General features: G+C 40.9%; 3 protein-coding genes across 5 annotated transcripts in view; 2 read left to right on the top strand and 1 right to left on the bottom strand.

The window, feature by feature from the left end:
- LOC122873579 (inactive rhomboid protein 2-like) overlaps nt 1-14,875 on the top strand; it is a 34,277-nt gene extending 19,402 nt beyond the window's left edge. For both annotated transcript variants that reach the window (XM_044190486.1, XM_044190485.1), the window contains 12 exons: nt 470-579; nt 1,046-1,264; nt 1,627-1,738; nt 2,184-2,258; nt 2,859-3,020; nt 3,663-3,748; nt 3,910-3,973; nt 4,163-4,257; nt 4,423-4,498; nt 4,603-4,703; nt 5,246-5,399; nt 12,392-14,875. In XM_044190486.1, the coding sequence (XP_044046421.1) occupies nt 470-579; nt 1,046-1,264; nt 1,627-1,738; nt 2,184-2,258; nt 2,859-3,020; nt 3,663-3,748; nt 3,910-3,973; nt 4,163-4,257; nt 4,423-4,498; nt 4,603-4,703; nt 5,246-5,399; nt 12,392-12,823 (1,686 nt within the window). In that variant the 3' untranslated portion in view covers nt 12,824-14,875. The remainder of the gene's footprint in view (nt 1-469; nt 580-1,045; nt 1,265-1,626; nt 1,739-2,183; nt 2,259-2,858; nt 3,021-3,662; nt 3,749-3,909; nt 3,974-4,162; nt 4,258-4,422; nt 4,499-4,602; nt 4,704-5,245; nt 5,400-12,391) is intronic.
- Nucleotides 14,876-15,422: 547 nt separating this feature from the next.
- aanat1 (arylalkylamine N-acetyltransferase 1) lies at nt 15,423-20,712 on the bottom strand. Of its 2 annotated transcripts, XM_044190493.1 has the most exons (4): nt 20,576-20,712; nt 19,730-19,826; nt 18,401-18,555; nt 16,103-16,750 (listed from the first exon to the last, which is right to left on the bottom strand). In XM_044190493.1, exons 2-4 carry the CDS (start codon nt 19,764-19,766, stop codon nt 16,445-16,447), a joined length of 498 nt encoding a protein of 165 aa, XP_044046428.1. In that variant the 5' UTR covers nt 19,767-19,826; nt 20,576-20,712; the 3' UTR covers nt 16,103-16,444. The 2 variants fall into 2 exon arrangements, with proteins under 2 accessions (XP_044046427.1, XP_044046428.1); XM_044190492.1 differs by lacking the exons at nt 19,730-19,826; nt 20,576-20,712 and adding an exon at nt 19,088-19,719 and having other exon boundaries at nt 15,423-16,750.
- A 66-nt stretch (nt 20,713-20,778) lies between these two features.
- The window catches only part of ube2o (ubiquitin-conjugating enzyme E2O), a 42,731-nt gene continuing 37,378 nt past the window's right edge, over nt 20,779-26,131 (top strand). Inside the window, exon 1 of the mRNA XM_044190484.1 lies at nt 20,779-21,279. Coding sequence (XP_044046419.1) covers nt 20,779-21,279 — 501 coding nt within the window. The remainder of the gene's footprint in view (nt 21,280-26,131) is intronic.

Here is a 26,131-nt window from a genome sequence, read left to right as displayed (position 1 = left end):
CTCTTGCATCACCTCCCATCGCCATGTCAGTCAGCAAGGGCTGTCTCCTTTTCTTAACTCTTGGCACAACTTTCTTTCTCTTTTGTAGAAATGTTTCTCTCTAGCCTTCCTATTCTCTCTCCTGCTTGGTCTGACCATTACCTCATAGTTAGTTGCTGCCTGCAAGAGGCTGCAGCATGGAGGTGAGAGGTTAAACATCCATATCTAATAAGTATACATTTGTCAAACCTTCTATCACCCTCTATAGCAAGCCTATTAAAAGATAGGGATGTTTGAGAGATACAACTCAGAAACTGCTCATCATCTCAGGTATCCTATATTTCCCCCCTCCCTAATGTCTGCTACAGCAGAAACAGGACCTATCGTCTTAACGCATATGAGGCATGGCTGCTAATTAATTGCTGATCTCCATTTTTTTTCTTCCTGTACGTCCTCTTACTTTGTCACCTCCATTACCTCTCCTGCATAGGTTGATGCCCATGATGAGTTGTACTCTATGGCTGATGACGTATTTGAATCGCCTCCCATGTCTGCATGTTGTGCTCCCAGCGAGCAGCCTGACCAGAAGTTCCCAAGCCTGTGAGTAAATACACAACCAAAAACACTTGAACACCTTTAGAAAGTCAATGAACTGGAGTCACTGAAGCGCCTATAGTTCTTCTAGTGTTATATATGAATGTTCAATTATCCTTATTTTGCCACACACAAAAGCTGTGTTCCAGCTATTAATCATCAAAACTCAGCAAAATTATGGCATAAATCAGTGCTTTAAAATGTGATGGCTGTTAAGTTTAAGGTCTGCCAAACAGGTTCTGTATGTAGACTGTAACAAAAGCAGAATTTGACATCCTTTAAGTTAGTTTTCTCCATTTTCTTGTGATTTATTGCATTTAATATACAAGCCTTTAATTTGTACACCTTCATTTTCTTCTGCTTTATCTGTCTAAACCCCAACTTTCTGCCCTGTTTGCCTCGCCCCCTCATTGTTATTTATTTAATCCTTTTTCTCTCCCTTCCTACCTACCTGCCTTTCTCCCAACCCCAGTAAGGACATATCTCGAACACCCAGGACACCAATAGCAGTGCCCGAAAAGGGCCATCCTCGTCGGGGTGGTCGCATCGCCTCCCAAGTTAAGCACTTTGCATTTGACAAACAAAAGCGTCAGTACGGCATGGGCGTTGTTGGGAAGTGGCTGAACCGACACTACCGACGCAGTCTCAGCAGCAACATACAGAAGCAGCTGGACGACTTCCACAGCCACAGGTTGGGAATGAGTAGATGCTTATGTGCACGGACATACTAGTGGATTATTCACAAACTTGAAATAATTGACTTGTGGACCTCAGTCAGTGATGGAACCAATGAAATCAGCTACCTCACTGTTTATTTATTTTTTGGACAGTTTTAACAGTAAAAAGTGACATGAAACCTATGGAGAGAAGATCGGGGGTTATATACAATAATCTTTAGAGGAGGAAGAGGAGTTTTAGGCAGATTTATTTGAAAAAAGACATTTTCCTCCCCTGTAATGTGATGTTTGACACCACAATGACAGTATGTATTGGCTAGTCATGATTTTCACCCATTTTACCTGATTTACAGTGGTTCTCTGCTGTGTTTTTTAGGCCATATTTTACCTACTGGATCACGTTTGTCCATATAGTAATCACTTTGCTATCCTGTTGTACATATGGTTTTGCGCCTGTGGGGTTTGCACAACATTCTACATCTGAACTGGTGAGTGAAGCTCAAAACCTATAAGTTTACTATGAAATACTGACTTAATTTGAAATTTCTAAACGTGATTGGTTGCATTTCAGCATATTTACCACCAAGAGGACATAAAGATCCTGCTATCTGTAGTGCCAAAATGGCTGGTTATTGCTTTTTGTGAATTTGAGCATTGAAACTAGGAGTCTATGCTATTTAGATGCACTTACATAATCTGCTCAGTCAATACAAGGCTGAAAGCATTAATATTGAAAGTAATTAAAAGTGACCTCATCTTTTTTTTTTTATCCTAGCAAACACGAGACAGAATATTTGAATTATTTTTTTTTTTTAATTACCCTTCACTCTGAAATTATAAATGACCATTGAACAATGAGCTTAAAGTGTTTTGGTGCTTCTTATACATTTAGTAGATCTGTTGCCAACTGTGTCACACTGTCGCCCTCTGTAGGTGCTGAAGAACAAAGGCATTTATGAGAGTGTCAAGTATATCCAACAGGAGAACTTCTGGATCGGTCCTAGCTCTGTGAGTCTCTTGCTGGTCTCAGTTTAGCTGCTCTATTACACTGTATGTTTTTCACTATCTACCTGGATGGACACTCAGATGTTGATGTATAAAACCCACGTGAACTGTTCCCTAACATGAAAATGAGCCCCTAACATGTTAAAATGATGTGCACCAATCCTTAAATGAACAGATTCACAGTTTAAAATACTATCCTAGATAAATATAAAGGATGTTCACTTTCTTCTATAATTTCACAGTCTGGTGTATCAGCACTGTTTGGTGCAAGGTACACCCTCATTAGTTTGTGTCTTATCACTTAGCGCATTTCCTGTTTCATACTCTTACCGAACTCTAACCTTCCCTTTGCCCCACACTGTTTTATCTGCGACTCTTTGCTAAGTGTAGTAAGATACTTCCCTAAAAATCTAAAGCACATTATTTTTGTTCCCCACATTAAACAGTCATGGTTTCACTTGACAAAGTCAACATCCAGAAATAATGCATGTAAGGAATGGATTTTAAGTGTTTCTTTTCTGTAGATCACCTTACTATGTGAATGCTGCCATGTTTGTGTGTCTTTGCGATAATGTCTTTGCGATAATTTCCTCCACTTTTCAGGAGGACCTGATCCACCTGGGGGCCAAGTTCTCACCGTGTATCCGTCAGGACACACAGATAGTTAGTCTGATCCAAAAGGCCAAAGACCTGGAGAGAGAGTCTGGCTGCTGCGTTCAGAATGACAACTCTGGATGTGTGCAGACCCACAGCTCCGACTGCTCCGTAAGTGGTATATCTTGCGCCTTCATACTTAGCTTATTAGCTTGTCAGTGTATGAAACCTTGCTGTGGTTTGAGAGAGAAGTCAAGCATTGACGCTTTCAATTACATTCACAAGACATTGCAATTGAAAATCTCAAACAGGAATTCAATATGCTTCAGTTACACACACCTATAGCCACAGACTACAGAAACTAGAAACAGCATACACTCCTAAACACATACTCACACATGAGCTTATAACCTGTAAGCATATAATCACCATTCTTTACGTACTTCCTCACAGTTTTTGCCATTAATTACATTTGGCAACACATTACTTTCTCTGTACTCTAAAGCTTCTCGTCACAGACCTGAATCATTGAAATGCACACTAAGAAAAAGTAAATGCAACAAGACTTAAATGTAACAAATCACTTTACTCAATACAAAGATATTTTTAAGTTGCTTGTGGGAAAATGAAAAAGTATCTTGTTGGGTAGATTAACATTAATTAAGATTTAAGTTGTTAACTGATATTTCTATATTTGTTGTGAGTGTTCAAGATGCTGTAACATGGATATACACAACGATTACAATTCTGTTTATTATTTAATTACCTTGTGATTCTATGAAATAAATATTAAAATAATAACTGTATATGCAGGAGACGCTGGCTACCTTTATTAAATGGAAAAATGAGCAGGTGGACATCAACAGGTTCTCTGGTTCTGTCTGTCACCAGGATCCCAGGTGAGAACATGTGTGACATGTAGAACACTAAGAAACAATAAAAATCAAGTAAATTGTCATTGTGGATTTGTAGGTGAATTATTTGTCAGCATTTGCTTGTCATTTTAGATGAAATCTTTTCAAATCTTCTTTTGTCCTCCTGTGTTGCATGTTGGGACCAGAGTGTGTGAAGAGCCTGCCTCTGCAGAGCCTCATACATGGCCGGATGACATCACCCAGTGGCCGGTAAGGAGACACTGCTACTAACTTTTACTAATAAATTTTCTACACTAGCGTCCACTTCTTCATTTAAACTATTTATTTATTTATTTTTTACGCTACTTTCTATGTCTGAGGTTTACAACAGGAAATAAGACAGGCAAAGATTATTGTTCAGTATGTCTGTGTAATGGCTCATTGCTTATCCTTCTCCAGGTGTGTACTTATCCCAAGAAGTGGAACCACACAGGCTACAGACACATGGACTGTAACATCAAGGGACGGCCTTGCTGCATAGGAACTAAGGGCAGGTGAGACACATGGGCTGATATACTTTCTGCTGTGTTGTTTACTGACATCAAGGCCCAGAGATAACACCTTGATCTGCTTTTTAATCAGGTACTTGCTAAACTGCCATTTCATAGCTAGGTCATCTGGAGAAAATTTTAATTGCATTTTGCTTGTCCCTCCTGTAGATGTGAGATCACGACCAGAGAGTATTGCTCTTTCATGCATGGTTACTTCCATGAGGATGCCACACTCTGCTCACAGGTAGTGTGTGTGTGTGTGTGCACGTGTGTGTGTGTGTGTGTGTGTGTGTGTGTGTGTGTTGCTGTGTTAGTAGAGTTCTGAACTCATACACTACTCTTGCGCAGGTCCATTGTCTGGATGATGTGTGCGGCTTGCTGCCCTTCCTCAACCCTGATGTTCCTGATCAGTTCTACCGTCTCTGGCTCTCTCTCTTCCTCCATGCTGGGTACAAAGATTAAATTTCTCTTTAAGTAAACATTTTTGAACAAATTTTGATGGGGTTTTTAATTGTATTTTTTTTTTATTGACTTTTGCTTGTTTTGTTTGTTTTCTGGTACAGTTAAAAGGTCTCACTATAAATGAGCTGTTTCAGCTGAATCAGCCATTCAAGTATAGATGTAGCCACAGTAAAAGCAACACTTCATAACTGCTAAATAACATTGAGAGAATGTTTAATATGCTGTGACAAAGTGTTAAGCCTATTACGCTGACTCAATGAGCTTAATGAGTTTTAATTGTTTGCTATGACTGATTACTAAGCGTGGTTTCATTATGTCAGCATCCTTCAGGATTCAAACCTAATGAAATATTTCTAAATGAGGCCCCGATGCTCAAGAGCTGCTCACTCACATGAATACTGATACTTTGTGCTAATACTAGGCACATGGGAAATCCCTCAGATCTACTTTTAAAACAAGCAAACAAACAGGCCAAGGAAGCCTAATGAGAAAGATGTGTGTGTTTATGTGTGTGTGTGTGTGTGTGTAGGCTGTTACACTGCGTGGTGTCAGTGGTGTTCCAGATGACCATACTGAGAGACCTGGAGAAGCTGGCAGGTTGGGCCCGCATCTCCATCATTTATATCCTCAGTGGTATCACTGGAAACCTCGCCTCTGCCCTGTTCCTGCCTTACAGAGCTGAGGTGAGTTCTTCACATGAATACATGCGTGCATGGACATACACACAAACAAATGAAGTGCACACATATAGACTCCTGCAAGCACTAACTTGGGGTGGGTTGATCTGGTACACAGACTGGAGCAGGATGAATACATTGTTAGTAAGACAACATCAGTAGATGGAGTTGGGGTGGGCTTCACTTGGCTGTTAGTGAATAACAGCCAATAACATCAGCTTCTCTTTCCATGTCTAAAAGTAGTAGACCGTTTCCTTTTTTGTAAACCTACCTTCTTTTTTTCTATGTGTGTGCTTATAAAACTAAACCAAAAGGTTACATTCAGTTATGTAGACATATTTGGGTGTATTTACAAGTGTATCGTAAGGCCCTGATAGTAAATACTATGAGAAAAGTATGTTTGATCTATTAACATGATTGCCAAAACTGACAGCTTCACATAATAAGACTTTTTACACAAAAAAAACATTTTGATCATATAAAATAAAAAAGTTCCATGTGTGGGACATTTGCATGCATGCACCTACTCACACGCTAAACCACGCACACTTACAGCAAGTGCATGAGTGCAGGTTGTGAGCTTTGCATATGCATAGCTACCAACACACAAACAGGGCATGCACTGTATGTACAGTGCACAAAAGAGTCTCTTGTAATTGAGCATAGACACATTTACAAACAAACATCTATATATTTTTGCACATACTCTGTGTTGCTGTAATTTTTTTACACAGCAACACAGAGTATACTGTATACTGTATGTAAGGCAAATAAATCTGCTGTAACTTTCCAGGGGCTCAAACTCAAAGAGAATCTAAAAAGGGGAGAAACAGCTGATTTATTTCTATTACTTAAAGTAGCCCTCCACTCAAAAATGTGTTTTTCTTATGTTTATGTCCCCTAAAATATCAGACCTTGACTTTACTGACTTGTATCTGTGCAAAGTTTTTCACTAGAGAGGTGTTTTCACATTACTCTACTAAAGGGGGTGATGTCTGTTCACTTCCCAAAAATCTGAGATTTAAACGGACTATGGGCAATCTAGATTTGGGATGTCACAAATTCAAAAGCCAATCACAAAGCCACCGGCTACGAAACCTGAAACCTCCAGCGCAGAGCAGACTTGTCTGTACACAGCGAGAGTTTGCACTAAGTTAGCGTAGTTAAAGTTTTGACAGCAATCATGGTAGAGTGTGCAGTTTTTAGATGTAAACTGGACCCTGGAGCTTCCTTCTACTATCTACTAATGTTACATAATAATTATAGCAGAAATTTTTGTATGTTTCACAACCACAAGGCTGTTAGCCACTGCCAGTTACAAGCTAACAAACAACATAAACAAATAAAAGATGCTAACTACACTCACCATTCTGATACGTCTGCTAGTTGCCAACTTTGGTGCACAATAGACTTTTCATCTGGGTCTGACTGAGGATCAAATATGTGTGGCTGAATCTCTCCAATGTTTCCTCTACTCAATGTTACCTTAACTCTAGCCATCTTGACACACACCGCTCTCTCACCATGGATGTATGTCTCTCACCCACATCTCACCAGCACCGGTCAACCTATCACTGGTCAACCTAACACACAGTGATGGTGGGCGGGTCATTCAGAGATCCAGAATTTCTCAATTGAGGAAAGAGTAGATGTGCTTCCAGCCCCTTTTCAGAGTTTATTTTTTATTTTTTAGTTGGGATAACCATGTTTAACAAAATATTAATCATAGCAGAGTATTTTTACATACTTTAAAACGTGTCTGGAGGGGAACTTTAGGCACTCACACTTGACACGTATGCACACATTCACACTGTCAAATACACACATGTCCCACTGATCTCTGAGCTGGTCAAATGTCTGGGGTGTTGACATTCCTTAAATTAATTAAAGACCCAAAGCTTCGTCAGTACTTGATGCATTGTTCGTACTTGATGCGTACTTGATGCATTGTTCTCTTCCCTTCTTCCGGGCCACATATATTTAGACTTAATAGTTTCTAAATCTGATCTGAATGTGCCACATGAACCAAGACAGCCTTTACCGATCATGTTGGAGCAGTTTTTGATAATGTGACAAAATGTTGATAGAACGGTAAAAACATGTAAACCATTTACACATTTCCTTTGCAACTATACTTAGTTTGCCTGCTATTCCCACTCAGTGGCTTAACTCAGTTTAGCTTAGCTCACTTACTGGAGGGGCGTTTCTCATACTGGGGATTATTAGAGCAGACCTGTCTGCCCCCATCCAGAGAGGTCTAGAGGGGCACAGGAAACGCCTCATGTTGTTAACTGTGTAAGTGCCTGGAGAAACTGAGCTTAAGTCGACAACACATTATGAGACCACTTTACTGTAGTACTGCTGATTGTGTGTTGTTGGTTTTAGGCTACACGTCTCTAATCAAATAAATAAATAAAATAAATGTTTCAGAAACGTGGAACATCTCAAAGACAACCTGTGCCGTCATTTATCAACACAGACCATAGCTTTTAAGTTTAATGAATGCATTTCATCAACCTTTTAGGCAGACATTGGCTTTGCTTCTGTTGGTAGCAACTTATTTTGAATAAATAAAAGAACCCAATAGTTAACAGGAACATGGATACCCACCATTGAACAGACAAAGACCTCTTGAATTTAAAAAAAAAAAAAATGTCACTTACCGTACCGACAATGTTTGACTGATAAATAATCAGAATGTGTGTGTGTTTTATTTAAGTGTTAAAAACAATTATTTTCAACCATAATTTTGGCCAAACAAACGAAAGCTGCATATTGTTAACTGGATAAACAAAACAAAAATCCAAATATGTGACAAACGAGACAAAGAGGAACTTGCTGAATATAAAAAGATAACCAATGTAGCCTTTCTCAGTTTTTTTTTTAAGTTCAGTGTTTGCTTTGAATTGTTAGAGACAGATGATTTATCTTGACATACACATATCTTACATACACCTGCACAATGAAGCTTCGTATGTTTTATTTGGACATTGTTACCATAGTTAATCCACTCTGTAATGTCCTGTCAGATGTGCTGATGAAAAGTTGAAGCAATCCTCTCGGGACACAAGATTAAGTGTGTGCGTGTGCGGGTGGGTGTGTGTCTGTATGAGAGAGAGAGGTTGCTTAGTCAACTGCAGATAAATACTATATTAGGTGATGTACATACCTTAAAAACGCTCTGACCAGGCAACACTGTTCTCTTTTCTGTCTGTCTGAAACAAATTCCTCTTCTCTTTGCAAAGCGACTCACATTAGACTCACATCCTCATGTTTTTATATATGTAGGTTTTACATACAGGGAGGAAATATAAGTATGGAGTTTACTCTTAAAGAAGTCAAATCTTTTCTAATTCAAAGTGTAACATTTGCAAAAACAACAACATGTTGAGCTGTGCAAATTACTCAGCATGTGAAAAGAACACAGTTTGGATTACCTACTTTTTACTGGCACGTCTGTTCTCTTCAGTCTCTGTATAGCCCACTTTCCCCTTTAAGAGATTAGCCTAATGCCATTGTGTGGGTTGGCAAAGGCCACTGCTATGTTACTTACTGAATGGGATTACATTTATTCTTTTAAACAAAGACAATTGTTGCAAAGACTAAACTTGTCTGCTGATGCCTCTGGTCTAGACACCTTTATGAACACAAAATGTTCATCCTGGCACACCTATGAAAGAGTTCCTCTTTCACATAATGGACAATTGTAGTGGATATATGTGTAAGATGTAGTAAGGAGAGCACTTAATTCTTTAACAATGACAGAACAAATAATTGATGTATGTACATGACAAATAATTCATGGGAATTTTACTTTGGCCTTTGTATTTATGTCTTGATGACATTGACATCTGCTATCTTCTTCATAAGCCTTCATAATTGCTCATATCTGATATTTGCGTAGTGTGACACGAGTTGGCTCTCAATATGACGTACCTTGACGTGAGAGCCAGGAATCCCGCCGTCCAGCTCACCTTAGCACTGAGCAGCTCACAGGTCTTCACACACCAGGAATAAACACAGGAGGAAGCACACGTAAGGCACAACACAAGGCGGTCAAGCCACTTAAGGAGGCAGTTTAAGTGGATTATCCTTCAAATGTTGAGTTAAGGAGACCCCATGGCTTGAGCATAAATGACTCAAACAACAGCTGTGACTGAAATAATGGTAATTCTCACTAGCAGATCTAAAGAATTGTGAAAGTACAGAGACTTCAGTTTCTACTCCTAAAACTCTGCAGAGACACAGGGCAAAAGTCGACATCAGTTTCATTTGCTCTTTGAAAAAAGAATAAAAAGTCATAAAACTCAATATTTGAGTGGAATGTTATTTGATCAAATGATTTAAAAGTTTCTTTACTAGACACAGATGTGAGGTGAGTTTAACTAAAAGGGTAGGTAAAGCTTAGCTGAAATTTTTAATCTTTAAGCTGAAATGTTTTTAAGTTAATGTCATATATTGATATTACCTTATAGCAGTCTATGTTGGAGTAAAGTAAAATACTCTATTAATTTACATTTTGCATCTGTTCAATCGACTGTGCTGTCTAACTATATCACTTAAGGAAACAATGTTTTCATGATCTCATTACCTGGTTGGTTTACTATATGCTGTTTCAGGTGCTCCATCATCTTTGCTGCTTCACTATATGGAAAGTTATTTAATGCAGCTTTAACCTATGAAAAATGAAGAGAGAGGTTTTTATCTGCCTCCAATTAGATTGTTTGTGATCAAAGTCAGAGACTTTGTTACACTTGACATTTTGTTGCCAGAATGCAATAAGTCCAGACCAGACAAAATAATGCACAGATTTAAATATGTACACAGTCTTGTGACCGTCAGTGATCTTTAAACCTGTACTTTAATGAACCGTAGAAATGGTCACTGGCAAGAAGCTATACTGGTGTTAGCTGAAGTATACCTGGAGACTTTGGTCCCCTCTGTGTAGGGAATAAATACGCATGTGTTTTGTCTAATTCATACTTTTACTAAAAGTCATTGCACTTTTCCCCTGTACTTTGACAAGAAAATGGAGGGTTTGTTTCCTGTCAGTGGCTGCAGTTACAGTACATAGGCCAGAATGTAATCAGTCCCATTGATGACTTTCACAGTATTTACATTATCTCGAAATACAAAATGAGAATGATACAGTGTCCTATTTACATGCTCCATAGTAAGAGCTCAGAAAGAACAACTCTAACATGCGCAACATCGAGCTTCCTACATCAGCCAACTTTTGATGGACCTTTGTCAAGTGCTTTGCTTTATTATTGACCTGATGCTGCGCACCAAACATATCTGTCAGTATTCACTAATACTGGAACGAACAGAAGGTTTGCTTTTTTTATCCTTTGGAAGCTAGTCAGTGCCACCTGATGCATCACTTGAAAAATCCATTGAGCGACTCTACATAAAATACCAATTGTTAACCCGAGCATTGCATCTTTCCAGGAAAACATCTTGATTTAAGTGGGTGAGCACGGGCAGAAAGATAAAACATTTTCAGAAAATAAAAAGTAATGGGTAATAGCATTAAACATTAACATTACACACTTCCATCCATTTATTGGGTTATGGACGTTTTAGTCCAGCCCCTTCAGTTGGAGCACAATGAGCCAGTTTATTTTGATCAGGTTGTTTATAAAAAGCATTTTTGCTCTGATTATTAGTGGAGTAAAGGAGTCCATGTGATGACAGTTAAGGAGTGGACGGTAGAAGAATTGATTTGGAAACCAGAATGGTATGATTTTTTAGTTGTTAGTCAAATGAAACTCCCCTCCCTTGACACACACACACACACACACAAACATATTTAAGGCTTCCATTTCCACTAATTAATGTGCAACAGTAAATCACTACTAACAGGCTAGGTTAACAGAGTCCCAGTCTCTGCCCCATCCTTTAACATCTGTTCCAATATAGCCAATTGTGAGTGACCATGGCGCGTGTTAGGAACGTGTCAGCCTGCATGTCTGGAGCTTGTGGGAGGAGTGCTGTGCCATGTCTTCACAGATTAGCCATCTGCCTTCTACCAGGCCAAGCCTCCAAACTCAGCCCTGACGTCACTCTAATCTGCTCACCTTTACTGCCTGACCAAGAGCTCGTACTGTACTTCTTCCACAGAACTAGATCTAAAAACTGAGAGACTGTGTGCAGCTAAACCTGCATTTCTACAGTAAGCATGAACAACATCTTCATCAGGTTTCATAACCACCACAGATATTGTAACCAGAGAGAGATGTTGGTGAGTTATTATCTCACATTCATTGATTAACAGTTAGTATTCTCCTTTCCCCGATTTAGGTTTCGGTCTGCTAGCGATGGTCACGATGAGTCAGTTTAAATAATTGTTACTTAAAATACTGTCTTGGTAACTTGTTGCCAAGATTTAGTAATCAGGTTAAAGTTTACAGCACATATCTGCTCTGTAAATCACTTGTCCTGTGGTCTCCTTTGAGAAAAAATCAGAAACCAAAAGGGAGAAGTGTATATTTTTTGTTTCATGATGGCGCCCCCTAGTTTGGCATTAATTAGACAGAATATTGTTCCGGTATCCATCTATGTAGATGGAGACCTTATTTCGATACAGCCAGTCTAATCATGCATAAAGTAAAAACAGGGGGATGCCATCCCCCTTGTTAGCAAAATAACCAAAATCCATCCCCCTTAACCTGCTCAAAAGATGCTATATGCTTTCTCTCATAGTGGCGCTTCACATTGCCACTTTTAATAATCGCCACGATCTCAGAACATATGAAACATATGAGAAGTAGGCTATCTTCTGAAAAAAAGGCACAAGGGAGCCCTCCTTGACCTCCAGCGGGGGGTGCCTACTGAGTATACGCAGTGTGGGGGGGTGTTTTCTAGGTAAGTGGGAATATAGAAGATCTCTTTCAGCTTTTGTCGGGACTAAAACCAATTGTCCATTCTTTTGGTTTTAAATTGAGTTATGGGATATTCTGTGTAACTTGTCTTTTTCTCTTGTTCTCTCCCTCCAGGTGGGTCCAGCAGGGTCTCAGTTTGGACTCCTTGCTTGCCTGTTTGTTGAGCTGTTTCAAGGTTGGCAGATGCTGGAGAAGCCATGGAAGGCCTTTCTCAAACTGTTGTGCATTGTCCTCTTCCTCTTCCTGTGCGGCCTCCTGCCGTGGATCGACAACATCGCCCACATCTTTGGTTTCCTCAGCGGCATGCTGCTCTCCTTTGCCTTCCTACCCTACGTCACCTTCGGGACTTTTGACAAGTACCGGAAACGTATCCTCATTGCTGTCTCAATGTTGGCCTACATCGGGCTGTTCTCTTCCCTCATCGTTTGGTTTTATATTTACCCCATTAACTGGCACTGGCTGGAGCATCTCACCTGCCTGCCCTTCACAAGCAAGTTCTGTGAAAAGTACGACATAGACCACGACATTAACGATGTTGTGCACTAGTCTCTGTGCTACTGATGACCACAGCGTCTGTGCTACTGTTCCACTATCTTCTAGCCGATGACCAGGTCAGCTGTTTCCAGGTCAGGCCTTTTAATAATGTGGCAATCATTTTTTTAAATTACTATTTGTTCATCAAAGGACCTGATCAAAGTCCTTTTGAATGGAAGTGGATCAATCTCTTCTCCTCAGCCTGCTGACTTGCTTACTTCCGTAAAACATTACTCAACCTTTTTAATCCTCAGCCAAGTCTGGCACTACCTAGCTTGTTAATTTGCTAATGGGTTAGCAGATCCTCAGAATCAGAGGACAGGAAAAGATACTCAGGACGTCAAAACTGCGTAGAGCTGGGTGGGCCTAAAGGAAAAGATCTACAGAGCGAGAGACTGTCTCGTTCCTTCAGTTCATGAAAAGTCACATCAAACTAAAGAAGCCAAATGACAGAAGAAGACACGAGCACCTCTGGCCTAAAATCACTTTTCCCTAACTCTGTGGACAACAAACAGCTGAGATAAAAAGGAAGACTGATGCCATAGTGGGTCATTAGGTACCTTGTGGCCCCGTGAACTGAGATACATCAGACGCCTCCTACTACTCATTCTTGTTTCCAGTAACACTGGGTTTAACACTACAAAAAGCTGTCATTCACTTCTGCTGCTTCTCGTACGCACTGGGCATGTCAATATTCTTTGGAGCAGTGAAATGTTATGCTAAAGGTAACAATGTGTATTACCTGTGCAGCTGGAAGAGTTAAAGTCAAATATCAGTGGTAGATTTCTATCTAAAACCACTAGTTGCCTTAAACAGACTATGCCATTTTACAACTATGTCTCATTTTCCTTTTCCATACTGCTTGTGATCAACTTACTGAATGCTGATGGACACATTTCTGACCCCAACCTACCAAAGCAACTTCACACACTGCTTATATATGCATGTTGTTTTTCACAATCCCTTAGTTTTGTCACTGCCACAAAAACAAGCTCTACTTATAATGTCTCATATTTGGTCATATTTGTCACAGTGGTGCCTAACCCATTTTGTAAATTTTAAAAAATTAAATCATGAAAACAATATTTATTCTAAGAGTAATTATCTAAACAGGCATTTTTGTTAGATCAAAGCAAGTTTTGTACTGTATTTTTTGACTCTGTGAATCACAAGATGTCGTTTATGTTTCACCTGAGCCTTAATATGTTTGTGAAATGTACCATAAAAGGCTTTCTTTTTAACATTTAAACTTGTGAATACGCTCCTTGACAAAAACAATGCAAGAAAGATTATTTTTCACAATTTTAAACAGTAGAGTTGCTGCAGACATAGGATTTATCCCCTACACATACACTTTTTTTTACACATCCTTTTGTCTGGACCCTAGCAGCTGATTGTTGGTGTCGTCTATGACCCACAGTAGATGGTGGGTCCCTGGCAAGTGTAACAGTGTGATTTCAGAAGTCCTAACACCTGAAGTGAAACATTTCTTTCACGGGTTCCTGGCTTTTGTCTTGGATCTAGTTTGTTGTTGTTCATGATTCTGGCATATGTTGACCCCAGCTGTGAGGAAAGCCCCGGTAATGTGTGGAGGATTACGTGAGTTGCTAAGTGATTTATGAGATTATGTGACTTTGTCTGCAGGGCTCACTCACTGATCATCTGGTGTTGTTGAGAGTTGTGAAAAGACAATCAGAATAGGTTGTATGTTGGACAGTTCAAATATTTTATTCAGTTTTAATACGGGTGTATTTAGATTGCAAAGGTCATCTGTTTCAAGACATAAGACTCTGCCTTTATACATAAAAGTGGGCAAACCTCTTTTTAAGAAACTGTGCCTTTTGACTTGTGAGTGTTTGATCTGAACCACAACAACCCACATCTTTAATCTGCTGTGTTTACATTGGGACCAAATCATTTCTTTTGTATTTATGGGAATAAAAAGGGAAAGTTTCAAATTTCAAGTCACCGTCAAGGTACTGTTCTGTTTTGCTTCAGCTTTATATGTGAAAATATATGTGTGTAAAAGCAGTCATGTCAAAATAAATGCCACTCTAGAAATAATGAGGTTATGTGTGAAAGTGAGAAGTTTAATTTCATGATAGTCCCATGCAGTTACCCACTGAACACTGAGTTTGTATCTGATGTCACAACTTGTTTTGTCTGTCGTCAGTTTTCTTCACTTTTGTCACCGCAGCAGTGAGGTCTTTGAATTTTTACATTAAAGTGAGAATAACTGCTAATTATATTTTCCTGGATCTAATTTAATGTTGTAAATTCAACAATAAGCACAAATCCTTAATCCCTGTCACTAACAGAACTGTTCAAATCAGGCGATATGATTGAAAGCTACAGAACAGCTACTAAATGGCCCTTCCTATGAGATTTTGTTTTCAACTGCTGTTTCCAACTTTAAACAACAGCTTTAAAGCGAACATTTAAAGCGACAAGAAGTCCTTACAGAAAAAATGGCAATTTGAACATCTGCAATTCCATGACAGCTGGGTAAACTGCATCTGCTGATGATCATGTGATATGATGGAAAGCTCCAGAACAGCTACTATAAATGTACTTCGCAGTGATTGTAAGTGAAAAGACCTAAACGCAAACATGCTAGAAAATAGAAATTTTATTATTTTAACAACAAAATGTTGTAAAAAAACAAACAAACAAAACATATTTGTCTTGATTCAAGACTTTGGGAGGCAGAGGTGGTGATTGTCTAAAAGGGAGAAGGCGAGAGGAGACTATCAAGGAGAGATTTGGAAAGCACATATATTCTCAGTTGTATTCTATGAAAGGCTATATTTTGATCTTTAAAATACGTCTCATACTGTTCACACCTTACAGGCTGTCAGAACATGTTCACAATGCTGCCACAGGCTTTTGTTACAGTCACTGATGGAGATAGACAGGACCACTCAAATGTTAATATAAAACAACAGACACGTATTAGTTAACATATTGACTTAGCTGATGTTTGATTGCTGATATCCCTCCCTTTGTAATTGTATTACATAGTCCTTAAAGGTTTACTTTGGCATATTACTTTGTAGATGTATTATCATCATTATCATGTCATTATCATACAACGACGGTAACATAAACAGTAATCTTCTAATGCTGCTGTGAAAGGCATACTGTTTATACAAAACTGTACAGGACAGAATGCATTAATAATGGGCAGATACTGGTTTTATTGACTAAAAATAGTCATTTTTGGCTTCATAGAGAGCCAGAAACCGTGTTCGATATAAAAAAGAGGGCAAAGAAAGAAACAAGGCAGCTGCATTCTACTGAATATGATAACAAATTTATCAAAATAAAAACAAAATCGTTTTATACCAAAAAAAAACCCAAATTGCTTACATTCCTTCAGCTCTAACGATGTAGTTTTAATGCTTTACACACACTAAACTACAGATCAATATATTTGTAGTTCCCGACCAAACAGATGTTGTTGGCAGCTGGATGGCAGCTCTTTGTTTTCAGCTCTCTGCAGACTCAGAACCTCACTGCCTGCTGAACAAGTCTCACTCACAGCGATGATCCCAAACGCTGCGCTGGTCGCTCGCGTACAACAAAGCTGCTCAGACGTCCCCTCATCCTGTTTCCTGGGGGGTCCCTCTGTCCTCAACAACCACTGTTACGACGCATGAAGGCGTGGCCCCTGACTGGGTAGACCATCTCGACGAAGGTGAGGGGCCCCACCGTGATCTCACTGGGGCCCTGCGCCTTGAAACCCGACTTCTGGTAGAAGGGAACCAGGAAGTCTTCACACATGAGCACGGCGCGGCGGACGTAGGGCAGGCAGCGGAGGTACTGCAGGTAGCGCCACATCAGGATGGAGCCTTTGCCCTGCTGGCGGAAGGTCCGGTGAACAGCCAGGACGTGGATGTGGACGGTGGTCCCGTGGGGCTTATGGAGAGTCAGGGCATCCTGGAAAACAGAGGGAGAGGAGAGGTGTAAGAACAGGTACATGTTATATTGTTGAGAAACATGTTGGGCTTTGCTGACAAGTTTTAACTATAAATTATTGATACTAAAGGGAAACACGGCTGAAAAAGTTGAGTCCAGTTCTCTCACTACTGTTTGGGAGACAGATGGTATTTCAGTCTTAAAGCAAGGCAACTTTTGAAGTAAAAACTTCTAACTTATTTTTCCTCTTACAAGAGAGAAACTGATTTAATAAGCAATAAAACGCACCTTTGTTCAATTCAACACACTCTGGGTTTTGCTGCTACAGCCTTAGCCTACTTGGTCTGATATGACCAGTAGCTTAAAGTGGCTAATGTTAGTTAATGTTAACAAACCTTTGCTGATATTGATATGTAACGATCATTATTGGAAAAGTTGACTGACTTTAAGATTCTTTTCTATTGTTACTCTATGTTTTAGCGTTTTCTTTCATCGTGTAATTACCACATTACCACAGTTGTTAAATTTTAATCTGACATACTGTAACCTCTGACCTCTGAATATCCTCGGGCTTGTTTAGCACATATGTGAATCCTTTGCAGTGCCCTGCACATTCGCACAATTGCGCTTGAGTATGTTAAAAATGTTATTGTACAGTTCGCTTTATAACTGTGACATTTAGATTTTTATATTCTGAAAAATTTCACAGCCTTTGTATTTCTATTTTTAATTCTTACGTTTTAACACTTTTTCCAATTACTATTCTTTGTTGCACACGCAGCCTCAATAGTTTGCCGCCCTTCCTTCGCTGCACATTTCAAATTCAAACTTTTGAATCTTGAATCTTGTAAACCATTTCAGTTTTGCTGCAGCACAAGAATGCTCAGAAAAATGTAGTGGAAGAAGTATTTATATATTTTATTTAAGTAAAAGTACAAAAGTATTAGTATCAATATATACTTATATATTATTATTATTATAATTATTATTATTGATGCATTCATGTGTAAATCACTTTAATGTTGCAGCTGATAAAGGTGGAGCTAATTTCAAGTACTTTATATACTGCTGGGTAGCTTGTGAATTTCCCTCTGGGGATCAATAAAGCCCTATCTTAACCGATAACAATACATCATGATTTATTTGTTGATTATATGTTGCATTATTAATCAGAATCTGCTAAAGAACTAGTAACTTAAGTTATCAAATAAATGTAGTTGAGTAAAAAGCAGGCTACAATATTTGCCTCTGAATTGTAGTGGAGTAGAAGTATAAAATAAAGTACAAGTACCTCAAAATTGTACTTAAGTACAGTACTTGAGTAAATGTGCTCAGTTACTTTCCACCACTGATAGCCGTAGAATAGTAGGTAGTAGAAAAGTATCACAATTTCAAGAAAATCCAGAGGCAAAAATCTTTTTCATGGATCTCTTGCACACTGCACCACAAAACTGCTTCTTTTTTTTTTCTTTTTTGGGCTTTTCAGAGCAACTCTTCAAGTGTTATTTGAATTAGAGGCGGCCATAACTCTGAAGCTTCCAGTGAGATATTGGTGGATCTGTGTAACATTTATTCACACCCACTGGATTTCTGAACACATTAACCCTAAATGTTCCTTGCCATGTCAGTCTGAGGTAAGTCACTGTCCAGGTGTCCTCTGCTCTGTCTTACCATGGTAAGCCTCTCCTGGTCCCACAGTGAGCCGATGATGAAAGCCACCAGACGTCCCTCCTCGAACCAGCCAAGAGACAGCTCAGGACACAGGGTGAGGAAGTGACGCACCTCGTCCAGGTGGAGAGGACACTCACCGGACACTGAGATGAAGGCTGTGAGGAGGAGGAGGAGGAGAGCCAGTGTGATAACAACCAAATATTATACATTAAGAAGCCTGGATGACAGAGAAGTGGGCATAATGTTCCCTACTCTACTGTCTAGGATATACTGGATCAGCCAGGGATGTTATGGAGGTTAAAGGCACCTGAACTCATATCACCTCTGCATTTAGGAAAGAGTTAAATCTCCTTAGTAACTTCGTTTTGTAGTGGGCTACACATCAAAGTAAGTAGGCCTAAATGTAAAAATATGGTCACTAGAAAAAAAATAGAAACTTAGTATTTTCTGTAAATGTAGCTACTTTATGTTAATAAAGGCGGTTATTTTGCCCATACGGTGATTATCAGTGAGTAATCTGTTTTAGTCAACATGTGAATGAAAACATGAACTGAGGCTGCTGTTGCCTGTAAAAGAAAGAAAACGTTCCTGTGTGCGTATCTATGCCGGGAATAACTAAACGTTATGAAGACAGCCAATAATGAGTGAAATAATGAGTGATGTAATTCAGTGAAAGACTCTGCTCACCTTCTCTCTCAATCTCGAACACGCTGATGGCATCCTCCGGGCTGAGGGAGCGGAACTCGCTGGCCGGCAGCGTGTGGCGGCGACCCTGCGGCACCGGAGAGCGCATGTGGAGCGGCCTCACGAACGGCACTGCGCTCACCACAGACATGGTCTTACTTTTTTTTTTTCTCTCCGCAAAAAGATTTTAAAGTAAAGCAAAGGATACAGACTTGTATCTCTGACTTTGCTACAGCTCGCTCCTTTAACACGAGTATCTCCTCGTCAGAGAGCCTGATCCGTGCGTAACAGGGCTGCGCGTGAAGACGGAGCGCCTTCGGTATTTATACCCTCGGTGCGCAGGGGTGGTTGGTTATAATCCTGAAGCGAGCTGGATGACCAAACCTCCATCCCCCGTGAATAAACTGAACAATAAACATATTCAGTCCGGGTCAGGAGGGATATTCGTGTGTTGAGAATTATCCTCGTCGTGCCACCATCAGACCCGCAGCAGATTTGGATTTTACTGGACATGTGTTGGATTTCTCACACCAGCATATACCGGCCCATTATCAAGAGTCTATTAAGGTATAACCTTCAATAAAGTGACTCACATAGGTCACAGAGTGGATGACTTAACTGGGCGATCTTAAGGACTCGACTTACCACTCTTCACGTGATTCCTCTGGCGGAGACTTTCCATTGGCTGTCCATTGTCCCTTTAAGTCGAGTTCACGATCTTTCCACGCTTTATTTTCCAGATCTGTAAGAGGATTACAGGACGTGTAGGGATTTGTTTGTCACCTCTTCAGTGTTAAATAAGCTATGTTAAGAATTTAACAAGCAGCCATGTGGTTTTATGGACAGCTGCTGTCCATCTCTAAGCAAGCTTTACAAAACTTTCTCACAAGATGTAGCCCACTTTTTAAGATCAGAAACCACAGCAGCAGAGCTCAATGCTTTACTGCGTTTTCCACATGTGTAGTTTGTATTTAGGAGGCAACTGAGTCCTGTCCAGTTAACACAGACTTACACCAAGAGCAGGCGAACTCCGTGGAAAGGTCACAAGGCTGGAAGTATTTATATCACCATATGAATATTGAGATATGCGATATGTTTAATTGTTACTCTCCTCACGTCATTAAAAGCAAATCACTTAATTTTTTTCATGAAATAAAAACAAATATAAAACTAATATTTACCAATAATAGTAAGAAATTAAATAAACAAGAAATTAAGTAGCCTAGATTTCATAGCAACATAGTTAAATAAAAATACATAAACAATTTACAGTTGTTCAGGGGACCCACCTAACTTTTGTTTGTCTTTAGAATGAATAAGTTAAATTATATATATTGTGTATGTGAAATATACTCATTAAGCGCCTGAGATTTACAATAAAACACAAAGATATTACATCCCGATGTAGTTATAATGTCGTTCCTCACAATTACAACATAATATCCAGTTTTATTGAACATAAAATCCTGTACATATCTGTCAAAAACTTACTTGAACAAGTGCATAACAGACTGTGGCTCACACTGCCGCTCAGTGGTGAGAGAGGCTACTGCGTGATGACGCTCTCACACTGCGCTAGTTACGCTGCTCTCCGTAACGACGTAAACACGTGCACTTCGCTGCTTCCAGGTTACAGTTTTTTTCATTCCACCGTCATCCTCGCGCTCTAGCATCACTCCCTGACAACAGCAGCGATGGCGGAGCCCGTAGCATCGGATGCGGCGGCCACAACGGACGCAGTAACAGCGGCAGCATCCCCGACCCCGGGCCTCTCTCCCGCAGGCAGCCCGGGCTCAGAGCCTCCATCCATGGCTCTGTCTCCCACGGCGGACGGCTCCCAGCGGCTGCTGTTCTCCCACGACCTGGTCTCCGGGCGGTATCGCGGCTCAGTCCGGTTTGGCCTCGTACGGATGATCCACGGCGAGGAGGATTTTAACTCAGACTCGGACCTCGACGATGGCGGCGGCGGCGGCGGTGGTGGTGGTGGAGGAGGAGGAGGAGGAGGAGGAGGAGGAGGTGGTGGTGGTGGTGGTGGTGGCGGCGGCGGCGGCGGCGGCGGAGGAGGAGGAGGACGAGTTCCGTGTGGTTCGGACACTGAGAGCGCTGTGGACACCCCGAGTCGGCCTCTCGTTAGGGGATTTGTCCGCGTCCAGTGGTACCCCGAAGGAGGAAAGCAGGACATCAGGGAGACAAAGGTACCACATACCAGCTAATGTGTTAACTGTTTACACTGAGACTAGGTTATTTCCTTAGCCTGACATGAGTGTTGCATTGTTTTTTAACTGCCTGCTGTGGATTTTGGAAGAGATGAGTCGACTTGCTAGCCAGTCAGGGCTAAGGTTCACCTAATCTATCTGCCTAAAACGCATAACCTAGCTCGCTAACTGGCTAGCATTCAAGCACACATGCTAGCTAGCAGTTGCGCTCATAGCCTCATGTCACTCAGCTGGTGCTGGCAGGCTAAACAAGGTTGTTCCACAGGACTGCGTCCATGTAGCCGCTAATACATCAAATATACACGACTTGCCGGCCAGGTAGCAGCTTTCTGTCTGTAGATGTAACTACAGGTTTTGGCAATTGCAGGTCCCTGCTAGGAACCTTACACCTATTGATTAGCTCATCCTTGAGTCCGTGTAGCTCCTCAACTGGGTGTGACTTGTCCTGAGACCAAGCATTGTCAAACACATTATATGATAGAACAACTGTTATTATTTACATAATTCCTCATTTCAAATACACCTGCATGCTACACATCTTCAGCCACAGACGGCTAACACAGAGACATAGCACTAAGCTCTCATCAGATTCAGTGTTAACCTGTGATATCGTGTCAGTTTTACCAGTAATGTCTACAGTTGTGCAGCTGAAATCAGTCTTATCCACATTTGAGCCGAAACAATTGGTCAACTAACTGATTTGTGATCAGCAGAAGATTAATTGGCGATAATTGATTATTTGGTGTTTCCATTTTTCAAGCTAAAATGACAAACATTTGCTGGTTCCAGCTTATTACCTGTGAGAATTTGCTGCTTTTCTCTGTTGTATATCATTGCAAATTGAATATGTTTGAGTTTTGGGCTCTTGGTCAGACAAAACAAAGACATTTGAAGATAACATTTCATTAGTTGCACCCCTAATCCACATCATTTTCTTCACTCTGTCCCACTTTATGTATTTTGTTTTTGATTTTTCTAGAGCTGCTTCTTGGATCAGTCCTCAGATGTAGCACTTCATTTTTGTCACAAACCCACTGTTTTGCCAGTGCGAGTTTGGCAACTTTGATTTAATTTATCATTGAACCTGAAGGGCATCAATAATTCAGACTGTATGAAAGGCGGTGTAAAGATTTCAGGGTTTTTGCTGGTAAAAGACGCCATCGTCCTGCCTTTTTCCACTTAGAGACACAGTCGGGTGTACATCTGTTGTCCATGGACGTTTCACTGAACACCACACTCAGAGTTGTATATATTTTTTGATTCTACAGCCAAATAATGAATAAAATTGTAATTGGTAAAGAAATACGAAATCTGCTGTCATGTATTCTCCAGGACTTCTCTAGATTTCTCCTGGGCTTTGTGGAAAAGGGTCACAGGGTTTAATGAAAGACAGGTCTGGAAAAAAGTTAATGCAAGCTTGTTTTAGAGACACAGGATGGGACCAGAAGAAGCGTATTTTAGGGCCCTCTGTTGCTTTGCTTTGTCCTTTGGGCTAAATGAGTAACGTTCTGGTCTGAGTGTCATTCAACCTCTGTCACAACAAAGGCCCCATTAAACAATGACACCAATGTTTACACACCACGTGGAATATTAATGCTGTGTCATTACTAATCAGTGTCCCCAAAGGATCAAGCGTGTGCTAGTGTGCACATGTCTGGATTTCATGCTGTTGTATTCTTGTTCATATTTTAAGCGTTTTGTCGGGTTTGTGTGTGTTTGTACAACAATGTGATTTCTTGTTAGCTTATCTGCGTGCACAACATGCCCTGTCTCAGCAGGCTCCGTCATAATGGCATATATCCTGAAAGCATGGTGAAGATTCTTATAAATAATTTATAATTACTTCCTGCAGTGTGCAAAGTTGCATATATTCAAGATGATATTTCTACAAAATTTGGACTTATGTTTATTCTGCAGGCGGCACCTCCGGTAAAAACGTTTTCTCTCAGGAGCAATCAGTGGAAGGGAGACTGATGCTTAAAATCTGCCACACTTGTCAGGGTTTCTACGGAGGTTAATAAAACCAGCATTTTCACAGCAAAACTAGGATTTTGATAGGAGGATAAGAGCACAGCAGAAGCCATTAGGATCCAAGATGATTAGTCTGATATATTCTTAATTTCTTTGTTGCTTCATTATAATGCATGGAAATGGAGCCAGAGTTTAAAATTGCTGCTTTGCTGTTAACATTTTAAACATTTTACTTTATCAAATTTCCTTTTCTTTTATGCCTTTCTGCTTAAAGAAGAGAGGTGGCACCAGAAGGATTCATGAACATACATGTTTAACATTGCCTGCGTATTTCATAACAGCCCGTACTGTGCACTGGTTTTTGTAGAACTGATAAGAGAATAAACAGAGTAGCCAGCTTAATGAAGATTTGTCAGCGTGTAAAATTGAGACTGTAGACCACTGGTATTATTATTATTGAGCGAGCTGATTCAAAAGATGTGTGGCCAACTGTGCCTGACAAGGAAGTTTATCTGCGTCTTGCAGACTCTCTAAAAACATGAACATCAGTATATCACACAACTACCACACAAGACACACTCCCTTTGGAGATGGTCTGTGTAAGGAGGAGAGACAGCAACACAAGACAGTCAAATGATGTTACACTTTAGTTTTGCAAAATATGTTGTATAAAAGTTTTAATATAATATTACAATGGAGGCTGACGGTGGGCATTTTCAATACCTTTCCCCATTAGCATTTTTGTCCAGTCCGTTTATATCAACGAGGGTAGACAAATGTTAGACACTCCTCTCAGTATAATGTAATACAATTCTGCAGCCTCAAATCAACACCGCTCTATACCAGTTAAAACAAGAACTGAACAGTATAACCTTTATGAAGGGAGGATTTATTGCAGGGCTGTTGTATTAGACTGAATCAGTTTTATATATATGTATATGTGTATATATATGTATATATATATATATATGTAAAGAAAGTCTCAGGACTTTCACACGGGGGGACTCGGGTTCGAATCCCCTCGGGACGCATTGAGCAATGACCATCATCCAGTGCGGAAAGGCTGGATAGCTCGATTTGATAGGCCACGGGACACTCACGGGGGAACAAGGGTTCGAATCCCCCTCGGGGCGCAATGAGCAATGACCCATCATCCAGTGTGGGTCCTTAGGCAAGACCCTTCACGCTGCTGCCTACCTCATGATGATGAGTGACGATGAAATGATTGACATGCCGGCTCAGACGTCGCCCGGCCAAACAAGGTCTGCGTCAGGTGTTGGGGAACCAGGGCATCGAGGCGACAAATGGGCTACTGGAACAAGACGGAAATGGGCGAGATGCGATAACAAGGCTCTGTTGGAATGCTACTACTCCAGTAACCCTAGTCAGAGGGGTTACATGCACAGGATGTGGGGTGAATGGTTACTTGAAACCCACAATCGAGGCTTACGGCGAAGCAACTAGTAGCTCAGTGTTCCAACATCCACAAGCGGCAACTGCTATCACAACTTGAGATTGACGAGGTACAACACAAATGCTACGGCAAGGGGGAGCCAGGACTACAGGTCAGAGGGGAGCATCCAGCAGCTCCCCAACCAGAGATTGGGTGCGAAGCCCCAAGAGAAATCACGCTGAACGAGGCAGCAACTGACCTGAAAGATAAGATCATGGCGAGGATGAATACAAGGCAACCCCGACGCCAACTACAACGGCTAAGTGAAGTACCATCAGAAAGTCTCCTAGAAGATGTGAATGCAGCATTGAGAGCGATCCCTACCACAACCATCACTGAAACCAATGAGCTGATATACGCCTCAGCAGCAGTGATCCTAGAGATGCTTGGCTACAAGAGCAACCATGGGAGCCATGAGAGACAATACCCACCATGGAAACGAAGGTTGGAGGCAAAAATCAAGGAGGCCCGGAGAGAAGTGAGCCAACTGACAGAGGCTGAGAGAGGTGCAATGAGAAAGCAAGTACCCAAGAAGTACAACCAGATGCCCATACCTGAAGCACTCGAAACTGCCAAACAAAGGCTCCAAGCCTTGGCCAGCCGCCTAAAGAGATACACGAGAGATAATGAAGCCAGAAGAATAAACCGGCTGTTCGCAACTCAACCTGCGAAAGTGTACGCTCAATGGCAGGGTAATAACAGCAGAGCAGACCCACTAAGGCTGGAAACTGAACAGTACTGGAAAAGTATATGGGAAAGGGAGGCATCACACAACAGCGATGCACAGTGGCTGGCAGCCCTGAGAAAGGACCACAGCAACCTCCCTGAACAGAATCCAGTCACCATCACAGCGGCAGACATCCAAGAAAGAGTCTCAGGTATGAAGAACTGGACAGCACCGGGCCCTGACAGGATCCACACCTACTGGCTAAAGAAGCTCACTGCACTCCACGAGCGCCTAGCAGCACAAATGAACCAGCTGCTAAGAGATGGGACGCACCCTGAATGGCTTACCGAAGGGCGCACAATCCTGATCCTGAAGGATCCCATAAAGGGTACAGTCCCATCCAACTATCGGCCAATAACCTGTCTCTCCACAACATGGAAGCTCATGTCAGGCATCATTGCGGCTAAGATAAGTGGACACATGGATCAATACATGAGCAAAGCACAGAAGGGCATTGGCAGAGGAACCAGAGGAGCCAAACACCAACTCCTGGTTGACAGAACAGTCACCCAAGACTGCAGAGCCCGACACACCAACCTGTGCACTGCCTGGATTGATTACAAGAAAGCATATGACTCAATGCCGCACACATGGATCACTGAATGCTTAGAGATGTACAACATCAACAGGACTCTAAGGGACTTCATTGCGAACTCGATGAGGCTGTGGAAAACCACCCT

Source organism: Siniperca chuatsi, linkage group LG3, assembly GCF_020085105.1.
Source record: "Siniperca chuatsi isolate FFG_IHB_CAS linkage group LG3, ASM2008510v1, whole genome shotgun sequence".
NCBI lineage: Eukaryota > Metazoa > Chordata > Actinopteri > Centrarchiformes > Sinipercidae > Siniperca > Siniperca chuatsi.
Note: the sequence above shows the minus strand (reverse complement) of the source record. Positions and strands in the feature narration are given on the sequence as shown.